Source organism: Vigna unguiculata, chromosome 9 (genome assembly GCF_037176805.1).
Source record: "Vigna unguiculata cultivar grain cowpea cultivar isolate G323 ecotype 2 chromosome 9, ASM3717680v1, whole genome shotgun sequence".
In the NCBI taxonomy this organism is placed as follows: Eukaryota; Viridiplantae; Streptophyta; class Magnoliopsida; order Fabales; family Fabaceae; genus Vigna; species Vigna unguiculata.
Window position 1 is genome coordinate 6,646,408 of NC_140800.1, and position 11,841 is coordinate 6,658,248.

At 32.7% G+C, this 11,841-nt stretch overlaps 1 protein-coding gene across 1 annotated transcript; it reads right to left on the reverse strand.

Moving 5' to 3' along the window:
- Positions 1-1,577: 1,577 nt before the first annotated feature.
- On the reverse strand, positions 1,578-3,248 carry LOC114162274 (GRAS family transcription factor family protein). Its single transcript, XM_028046100.2, has one exon. It carries the CDS (start codon positions 3,047-3,049, stop codon positions 1,850-1,852), a length of 1,200 nt encoding a protein of 399 aa, XP_027901901.1. The 5' UTR covers positions 3,050-3,248; the 3' UTR covers positions 1,578-1,849.
- Between the last annotated feature and the right edge of the window lie 8,593 nt (positions 3,249-11,841).

The window sequence follows — 11,841 nt, forward strand, 5'->3', positions numbered from 1 at the left end:
GGTTCAGCGCCTACCCGAGGCAGTAAGTGTATAATATGCCTCGGTTTCGAATAACCGAGGCAGTATCCCTTCGTAGGGTTAAAAAACCCCAATTTCTTCATTGTGCAGCGACATCTTCTCCGATTTCTCTGCGAGCTTCACCATCTCCGGCCAGCCTTCACCTTCGTCGCCGCTGTTGCCGACCCCCACCGTCACTCCTGTGAGGTCCGTCCCCGCAGCTCCCTTTCCGATCTCTTCAACCGCGACGACCTACGAAAATCCCGTTCGCGCAAACACGCCTCCGATGGCCACGGACATGACGACGCGATTGGCGTTGCAGAGGGCGAGGGCGAGGGCCAGCGTGGACACCACTTTGACTCTCTCTGAAGTGATGAACTCTGCGAAACTCGGTTGTGGCTGTTGGCTCTCCTCGGAGCTCGAGCTGAAGTGAGCGTCGTTGGAGGAAACACGAAGACGGGGAAGGGAACAGAGTGTGTGTGAAACTTCGACGAGAAGGGTTTGGCGGCGGAAGCAAAGGCGGAGGACAGCGCAGCCATGGCCGCAGACGGTGGAAGGTTTCAGTGTGTAACAGGAGGTTCTTCCGGTGCCGCTGCGTGTTTTTTTTTTGAATTTCTGATGCTCATTAGGCCTCGGTTCTGCGAGAACCGAGGCAGTAAAAATTAAATATGCCTCGGGTTGTAACCGAGGCATAAAATACTAGTTTTTTACCTCGGTCGTATATGCAGCGGTTGCGGACCCGAAGCCAAAAGCTGGAAATAACCGCTGTCATTTCCCTTCCCTGCACTAGTGATTACACCATTATCCTTACTCACATGCATGTTTTTCAATTATCAATGTAAGATGTAAAAATATGGCTTTTAAAATTATGCTCACAACAATGATTAATATTCCAAATTATTAAATTGTTTATAAAAAAATCAATATGTAAATATATTGTAATTTTTTTAAAATTTATTCATTTTAATATTTTTTATAAAATAAATCTAACTCATCTAAATATAATTTCGGTTATTTACAACATCAAGGGCAATTTTGATAATCTTGTTTTTTTTTTCAATTAAACTTAATTTTTAATCTATTGTATCAATCAAATTACTCACAAACTTTCACATACTTTATTTCTAAATCTACTCACTTTCATCCCTAAATTTTTTCAAAATAACAACACAAATTTCACCATCTAATATATTCAAATTCATCTTCTCCCTCCTTCTCAAATCAATCATCAAAAGTGAACATATCCTGATTGCTACGAAATTTTTAGAGTGAATTTATCAATAAGAATCAATAGTAAATTTGATATATAATTTGAGAGATTTATATTTGTTAATGTCTAAATCATTAATCAATCCAATAAAACCAATCTCAAATCAAAAGTCAACTCATATATAAAAAATTAATATTATTTTCATTCCAAAAATTTCTGAATATTTATTTTTATAACTTGCTCCTATTAAGATTTTTCACTCAACATTTAAATTTTTTACATAAATATAAAGGTGCTATTTAGAGAAAAATTAAAATTTTAATTAGTCCTCCATCTTAATGTGGGATATATTTAAAAAGCCCTCCCAATGTCTTAAAAACTCAAGAATAATTCATATTAATCTTTCTCTCTCAAATCACTTAAATGTGTTTTAAGGATACATCAAAATCCAAAATAAACCATAACTCAAATTCCGTTATTAACACTAGCCATGTCATCTTTCCGAATTGAGTTGGCAGAGCATTTAACATGCCTGGTACGACACCAGGGAAAAAACACAATCCAAAAGAAGTCCACATAGAAACCAGGAAGAGCAATGATTAAGGTCTTAAATGGAGATGTAATGTAACATAAGATGATTGTTCATGGCAAGGTAAGTCCAGAAGAGAAGCTTATTCCAGCCATGTTCCAACCCTTCATTTTGCAATCAGGGAGTGGCATCCATGTCCACTGCTTCCACTTCGTATCAAAACAGAGCCACGTCATATCCCAAACTCCGTCGCAATTAGAGACCAACGCCGCCGTCACGACGCCATTTTTCTCCTCCAAGCACCCCATCATCGCCGCATAAGGCTTCTCAAGCACACCACCAACCGTCGACACAAACTCCCACTTTCTTCCGTCAAAGCTAAGACCCCACAGTTCCACACCCTTCAAAACCCTCACGCTCCTATTCACCCCACCCTCTCCGGTTACCCTCGCACCCTCCGATTTCACGATCATCATATACCCATCACCGTACACGTGCAACCGGTCAATCACGTTCCCCCAGCTGAATCCAACCGTCAAATTACCGCCCACACCCCTCGGGTAGTTAAATCTCGGCCGTAGAACCACGGCCGCATCGCACTCCGGTGTCGACGCAACCAGGACGCTCTCTCTCGGCCCGTGAACCACGTTCAGAAAAACGTGGCCCCCGCCACGTGGCGAAAACTCGCTCGCGCCACTCTCCACTGCCTCCGTTGACTTCCACGTGTCAGTCCGGGAGTCGTACACGAACAAAACGGGGTGGTTCCCGACGAACTCCGCGAACATGAAACGAAAGTGACCCGACCCGGACGGTTCGGTTACGAGCTTCATACCGGATCGTCTCCACGAGGAGGTGCCACGTGGACCCAACGGGGAAGGGGGGATCTTTTTGACCGTCACGGAGACTAAATTAACAGCGACGACCTCGCGAACGGTGTTGGAGGCGAAGAGGAAGACGTTGTTGGAGGCGGCGAGGAAGTAGAGGTCCTCCCCGTGGAACTGAACCGGTTTGAGAAGGTCGGCGATGGGGATCCGGAACCAGCGATCGGAGCTCCGATCGGTGAAGGCGTGGAGGACGGCGTCACGGAGCCAGCGCTTTTTGTAGACGAAGAGCCAGGTGGTGGAAGTGGATAGAGTGTTGCACTGGCGAACGAAGGTGTGGTCGGAGATGATTCGGGAGAAGGATTTGTTGACGAGCTTTAAGCGAACGATCTCTGGTAGCACCAGTGAGAGGAAGATGTTTTGGATGAGTTCTTGTGGGAGAAGACAGAGGCCAATGGCGTTTTTTGGAGCTGGGTTTCGGTGATCGTCCATGTAAACACAGTGGAGTGTGTTGGATTTCAGGTGGGTGTGGTTGTTGTTGGATTCATGGATGAAGCTCTTATATCACAGAGTCGTTGTCTCAGTGTGGTTGGGTTTTGACAGGGATGTGTTTGATGATGAAGCTTTTTTTATTTGTAGGACAAGGACCTTTTCTTCCACTTAATCAATTTTTCAACACCCTATTCCTCTCCTTAACCAAAATTTACTCCTTTCTTTCCCTTCTTATCTATTCAAAAAGTTACCCCTACATTCTTTTGCACATGCTATATTATACATACTCGTGCTAATACTTTTTAATATTTTTCAAAATTTTAAATGAAAATTTAAATATACGGACAGTAAAATTTATATTTAAATGAAATTAATCTATTTACAAAAAGATAATATTTATATAAGTTTATATAATTAAAACTAAATAATACTTTATTGTTAATATTTTCCCTTTTAATAATCTTATTTCATCACTTAACTCTAAAATAAATATATAAATAAAAATCAGTAAGAAGAAAAAGTTACTGCTGTTAAAACTGGAATTAAATATTAAAAAAAAAATTACGAGTAATGGTAGAATATAAATTGTGTATATACGAGTGTTAATTACTAAAGGGAAGTTAAATATAATTTTTTTTCATCTATTTCGATAATAAATGGGTTCTTGTATCTATTGTTAGCATATCTTTTTACTATTTTTCTTTTTATACTTTCATATTTTCTTGTATTTGTACGCCCAATTTTTATTTTTATTTTTGAAAAAAACACCCTTTTCTTTTATTCTAATTTACAATTTCTTCAACTTTGGTATTCCTCATTGGTATCTTGTTCTTACTTTGAGCATTGTATTTGACAAAGAACATTATTGGAATAAAAGTTTTATAAAGGTTGAAGTTAGCTAGTTACTTTAGGTAAGGTAAGCATTTCGTTTTTTATAATGGATTCAAGCATGAGGTGTTATTAATTTGTGAATTATTTCTTGGACTATTCACAAGTCTTTTGGATCAAGCAATATGAAATAGAAAAATAACTTTATTCACTATAATTAATTATGGATTTTACAATGATAATTGTTGGATTTGGATTTTAAATTATATTGCATGCTTTTATTGTTTTGGTATGTCTTTTTTAGATGGAGTATTTATTATGGAGTGATTGTATAAATGTGATTTAAGTCCAACTCACATAAGAAATTAACATCATTATCAACCTAAAATCTCAAGGTAAGAGATTTATGACTTAAAAGTGACACTATTAATAGTCACCATTAAAAACAAGTTCGGTGAAATTGCATAACTATATATGATACTATTGTGTGCACTAGTAGATAAGGTTAAAACTAAATGTTCACAAAAAACTCAAACTAATAGATTTGTAGAAGTCAACAAAGGGTGAACTCATATTTTTAGCATGTGGGTTACATTCATTCTATGCAAGGAGAAGAAAAACTAAGGTTACCATGGACACTAAAGAAGTTCCTTTGCAATTCATGCTAACTCATAAATACATAATGTTATTGATGTGAATGTTGACTATCATTGTGGTTACCATTCAATGGTTGCGATGTTGGAAATTGGTGAAGACTCAAAACCTCTCTAAAGATTTGACTTATTTAAAGAAATTGGTCAATAACACACAAGAGTCCATATATATCCAACTACTGATTAGGTCAACATATTAATATATTTATACTTATTGTTATTTTATGATGTCATTTTATTAGATTTTAACTTAAATTCATGTTTTGTACATTTTTCTTACAATTTTATCTTTTCTTTGGTGTTTGCTTTTTTTTCTTTCAAAAAAATAGAAGATTTTGGTCCAAAATGGAATTCAAGATTCTCACTTAAGTGACACATTTTCTTACTTGAGTGGATGTTATTTTCTTAAGCATCCTAAGTGAAAGACTCTTGTATAAGTGAGAGGTAGATAGCTTTTACTCTCAAACTTGTAAAAATTAGAGATATGTGTACTCTATTCTCACAATCGACTCTACTGTTTAGCCTAAGCTCTAAGACCCCTAAATACTACGACACATATATCATAATTGTACTGTAGGGCCCATCAACATCCCTAACCGGACGACCCAAGGATAAGCGATCGAAGGTCGCTTGTTATAGGCAGATAATCTAAGTCGTGACTCGGTGATGTGACAATTTCTTCGGAGTGGTATTAAGAGCTCAACAACCAAATGACCCCAAGGATAAGCGGCCGAAGGCCATCTGCAACGGCCAGACGACTTTGGCAATAAGTAATTGAAAATCACATTGAAATTCTTCTTAATGTGAACGTCAACGACACCAACCATGACTTGTCATTCTAATCCAACTATTTGGACGCAAGGACACGACCGGTTGGAGCATGCACGTTCGACAACGTCAATCAGACGGATCCAAAAGATAAGATTTGTAGTTAAAGTAAAACATGTCAGTAATCATGTTTAAAAAACAATTGGGCCTTAATTAAGGAAACCTTAATCACGAACCCATATAAAAAACTATAAATAGGAACCCAAGGTAAGTTGGTAAAGACTTTTACTTCGCATTTATTATAGCATTAATTGCTTATCCCAAACGGACTTGAACTCACTTAAGCATCAGAGCCTAATCGACAATGACCTCCATCGTCTGGATAACCGAACAAGAGAAAGAAAGAACACCAAGCAAGAGGAGAAAAGAGGAATCAAGTGACAACAGACAAAAAGAAGGTTAAGCGAGTGTTTTAGATAGATGCTTATTTCCTATACCGAAACAATAATATTTATGTTCTCTAAGCTCATAGTCTTTAGTTTCATTTTCGTCTTTGTGTGTTAGTATGAAACCATGATATTAAACACTCTGATATTAGAGATAAATGTAGCTACCCCAATTTGTGCAATTTATCTTCCAACATTATTCACTTATTTAGTTGCTTTTACTATATTCTCAATGCTTATTTGACCTAGTTAACGAAATGATAATTTCATAATTTTAATTATGGTTGAAAAATCCCTTTAAAAATATATATAAGTTGTGGTACAACCTACAATTGGGAGCGGGAGTAGAAACTAAAGTAAGTTGTAAGTCCTTAATTTTGATGTTTGTTACTTATAATAAAGTTCAACAAGGAATTAAGTTCTCCCTCAACTAATCTGAGTATTTTCTCACCTAAGAAATGTGTTTAAATCAAATTCATTAATCATTGAATTAACTGTGTAATTGACCATGGTGTTGGGAAAAGTTTAAATGTGAGTCAAAAGTTTCACATTGGATAGAAAAAACAAAGTTAAACATTATATAAGAATAAAGACCCATAACACCATTATCTTAAGGTTTTGGAATAAAAATAGTATCAAATATCTTTTATATATATATATATATATATATATATATATATATATATATATATATATATATATATATAATCACAATACCATAACCATAACATATAAAACATAACCCATGACATGGATCGAAAAGTAAGAAATTATGAGGAAGAATGATGAAATCAATCTTGAACCCTTTTATCACACTACATTTTTTTTTCTTTATTACTATTTTTATTTCAAGTCATTTTGATTATTCTTTGTTATCTTATTCAAAATATGTAATTGTTTGTTTAAATGAAATAGTTTAAGAGCAAAATTTGTTTTTTGTGATTGTTTTTAGATATGATGAGTATTATTTGACGAAAAAATTAAAAGAAAATTAAAATTTTGGAGTTTTTAAAAATTCTTTTAATAACTAAAATAATATATTTTGAAATTAACTACCAATTATTTTTTGGTTATACAAACATATATTAAAAATTCGATTATAGAATATTATTTGAAAGTTAAAATTTGACTAATATTATTTTTTGTAAATTTTAATTTTAAATTTTTATATTTTAAAACAAGATATTTTATCTTAGAGAGAAATTCAATTACATTATGATTGTGATAATTGAAATGCAAGATGTTTCAATTACTCTATCCAAATAAATACATCTAGAAAAGAAAGAGGATTCAATTACAAGTAATTCAAATATGATGTATTTTAATTTCTCAAAATTGTTGAAATCTTTCCCAAACACAAGATAAATTTGTTACCTTTATCTTTTTTCTTTTATTATATAAAATGTTGTCTTTATCTTTTCTCTCTTTTTTTTAAAAAAACAATATCACTAATTTTCTTATAATAAATAATTATAAAGCAAATATTTGTGAATTTGATACTTGGACTTTTGCCCATTTATTATACTAGTGACAAATTGGTATGTTTGTCAAAGAGTTGTTTGTAGTCAACTTAGGCTCATGTGTTTACAATGGCATTGTTTGGTCTTTGTCGAGACACCATTATTCTCTAAGCCTAGTTGTTGCATCTAGAGTGACAAATGTCTAGAAATGTTCCATTATAAGAATGTGGAAGAGTGTAGACATATCCTCTGATGTGATAGTGATATCACCAACTAGCATATGGAAGTTGTTGGTCTATCTATGACAAGTAACTTTGTTCTTCTTCATCTCAAAACTATTGTTGTAGTAGCTAACATTTTGCACCCCAACCTTGATGCACTATTGTAAAACCTAAAATTTTGTTTAATTTTTGCTTGTATGACACCAACTTTAACTCATTCCAATCCCACACAAATAATATTTAAAATCATAGTACAAAGAAATTCATTTCTTAATACATAATAATCATAATAATTTAATAAATTTAGTTTTTTATCTGTTGAGAATTTAAGTGTGAGTCTAAGTCTCACATTAGGTAGAGATGAGAAAGTTGAACATCATATAAAGAAAAAGAAGACCCATAGACTCATTGTCTTAAAAGGTTTTGGATTGAAGGTGATGTCAAATTTCTTATGTTGGTTGAGTTGTCTCATTGTATTATGTCTTTCCTTCCAATAAATCTCCCTTGAAAGATGTTCATTAGTGATATCAAAGTTGAATGTTCATCTTGGTGTCAGGATTTAACACATATCTCATTAGTGTTATCTCTCTCCAGTAAATATGTATTACAAGTCTCTCAAGAAATTCTTCTTCATGCACCACTCTTCATTGGATTTAGATGGATTACCACTTGTCCTAATTATAAGTTTCCAAATTAAATAAACAATACAATATATAAGATAAAAAACATATTTCAAATTACACAATCTAAAATACATTTCCTATAATTTAAATTGCATAATATAAAAATCTTTCGCAAATTAAAAGTTTTATTTCAAATTATGCAATCTAAAATACAGACACAAATCCAAAATTACACATTGTAAAATCTAAAAATGTTTTCTAAACTTTTAATCTGATGAAAAAGACTTATTGATCTCACAATCTAAACAACTTTTTGCAAAGGTTACATGACATAGAATAAACTTATGGATTATACAACCTTGACAGTAAGACTGAATCCAAAAGTCTGCACATTGGTTGATGTCCATTGTGATTTTGGATTGACCTATCTGAAAATATTAGAAATGAATCACTATGAAATGTACCTCAGCAAATTAAAAACGTTAAAATGACAAAGCAAAAGATAAACTCACCTTAAAAGACAAAGGGTGGCGACACAGAAGACCACATCAGAAACACTCAAGTTGGCTGAGATGACAGTAATTTCCAAGGATAAAAAGATGAAGGTAACATAAATATATATTATAGATACAGGAAGTAACTGTAGCTAAAGAAAGTAAAAGGTTTATGATTTAAAGGTGTTTTTTCTTATTCTACAGAGAGCCACATGGGACAAGAGTCCAACAAGGATTCCAAAGTGAAGGGTACGTCATGGGCGGCGTTGAATGTAGCAGTGTGATGTGTTGAAGTGATGGGTGAGGTGGTGAGAACTTTAAATTGGTTTTAGGGAGTGTGGGTTAGTTTTGTAATATGGAATTATTGAATTAAGAATAAGTGATTGGTTGAAGATGAAAAAGAGAAGGAATATGAACCAATGGTAGTGGTGATGAGCACACCACGCGTGCACTGTGATATAGTGGTGGGGTCACTCATGCTGCCTAGTCAACACATACCAATCCTACTCAATCTCACCTTGCCTCTTCTTCTCACGACAATACCATTAATTAATTGCTAAACTTTAGCTCCAATTTCTTTACGATTTAATCCAAATTCAACTCTTTTTAACCTTATTTTCAAACATTTTTAATCTTTAAATTTTGATTCAAAATTATAAATTTTTTATATTTAAAACTTTGACATATTTTTTATTTTTAAATTTTAAAATGAATGAATATAATTATTTTAACCTAATTATATTTTTTTAGGTGTCGAATACATTTTACAACAGATATTGAATTGAAGATGTGTCAAACGGTGTAAACAATTTCAATACTAACATGAAACGCGTTCGACACGTAAAAAAAAGTTCACGTAATTAAGTTAAAAATACTATATTCATTATTTTTTTAAAGTTTAGAGACTAAAATATATCAAAGTTTCAAACATGAATGAATTTCAATTTGGGTCAAAGTTTAGGGACTGAAATTTATAAATAAAATTATATATAAGTGATTTAGAATTATTTTTATAATTTTTATTGAATGATTGAAAATATAGAAAAATTATTTATAAAAAAAATGAATAATACAATATATTTTGTATGAAAATAAATTTAATATATAAGGTGGAAAATAATTTATTTACATGGAGACTTTTTTCTTTTTAATAGTAATTTTAGAAGTAATAAATTTTTATTATAACCATAATAAATTATTATTTGTGTTACTAATTTTTATTATGTTGTTCTTTTCATAATAAGGAGGATAAGTATAAGTGAAGGGGTAATTTGATAAATTCGGCAGTGTCACCCTCTAGTCTCACTCTGGGTAATGGGATTGAATTTTCGGTGAATCCCTCTAACCATCTCCTCTCATCACCTTGTATCTCCTTAGAAAGAACATGTTACTCACTCACTAATCATCGCTTCTCATTTTTTATGAATAGCTCATTCACCCAAAAGAATACATCCTTAAATATATTTTGGAAGAGTTAAGTATGTCTTGAGTTTCTAAATTTAATTGTGAAATTGGAATTCGTTTTTCTTGAAAAAATTATATAAAATTCAATTCTATACTTTGTGATGCATGGAATACACCATTCTCATTGAACAACTTTAAATCTTTGCTTGAGCATCTAATAGTGATATTGATTAGATTGAAAAGTCTACACATGTGACCGACACATGGAGTGTCACATGTAATTTAAAAGAAAAAAAAACTGGTTATTTATTTTTTTATTTTTACATTTTTTTTCTCTTTCATCTCTTTCCACTAAGCCACAACTCGAATACCAAGGGTCAACTCCACCATCCAACCATATTCATTAGTGGCGGCCGACCACATCTGGAACACTCGTTAATTTTATAAGATTTTATAAAAATAGTACTTGTTCTTATGGGGACCAAATGTACTAAAATGGATAAATTTTCTATTGAGGTCGAGATATCTCAGGTCCACACTTGGTCCACTCTTTTGTCTATCCTATGAGTCATTAGTCTTCTTCACCACACTTGCCAAGATGTCCTTTTCCAATGAAAGTGTAGATACCACAACGGCAAGGAGCTTGCAAAGTCACTCTGATGTCCAAGTTAGTTAATGCAATAAATAAGGGGGTTGCAATAAATGAGATCAATCACTTACCTCGTGAACAATGTTATTTATACTACCTGAATGGACCTTAGTTGTTGGACCTAGGTGATGCAGGATTAGGCCATTTTAGGGTTTTGCTTAATGTGTTTATTTATCCTTAATCACTCCATGAATCTTGATTCATCCTTTTACCTAACTAAATCCGTATTACAAGTATTACAAGAGTGATATATGTGTTTGTTCTTTTATCTTATGCCGAAACATCCTCTACCTCTAAATTTTAGGATCGTACTTGGCCCATATATACAATATTCCTTAGTAACTTATCTATAATTATAAAGATAAAAGCTTATCATTACTTATTATTCAAAATCAAATACAAAATCTATTAAAATGTAGAAATGTTAGGTACTGGCATGTGTATACCACGAGCGATGATTTATTTCATTTTTTTCAATTAACATATTTTTCATGATATTTATGTACATCATATTTAAAATATCTCAACTCTTTAAAACTCTAAAATATTTGTTGAGACAACCTTTAGGTGTTTTCTTTATGAAAACACCCTTTAAAGATTTTTTAGAAGCAAAAAAAATTTACTTTAAAACAAATTTACCTATTGCTTTGTTTCGAGCAATTTAAAAATAAAATAAGAGCCAATAAATAATCTAACATTTTAACAAAGTCTTCATTGTTTTGTTTCTGAATGTAACTTTGAGTGAAAAGGTAAAAGAAACAAAATCTTCATTGTTTCTTTTATCATTTACATTATATTTCCATATCTTTGAAAAGCTTTACAAGAATATTTCGAAAATTGTTTTCCATCTAATATATGTTTTCACTAAATCATTTACCCGTATTTGTCTTCAAAAAAAAAAAAATCTAAAAGGTTTTCAAACTCTCTTGAACCTCCCTTCTAAAGCATAACATGATCGTGGAGACATCTATATATAATACTAATATTCCAAGAATTTGGAAAATAAAATGAGACAAGTTGTATTTGTTTCCTAAGTGGACTAAGTTTATGTTGAAAATACATTCTAACTTCTTAAAAGAAAAGGAATTGTTTATGCATTAACTTTCTTTCGCTTTTTCTCTTAGTTTTACCCTTTTTCTTCTTTCTTCCTTCTTTCTCGTTTTCTTTTATTTTGCCTTTCTCATTTTCCAAATAATAATGCCCTCAATTCAAATATTAAAGTTGTAAAATTCGTGGTGTCAACTCT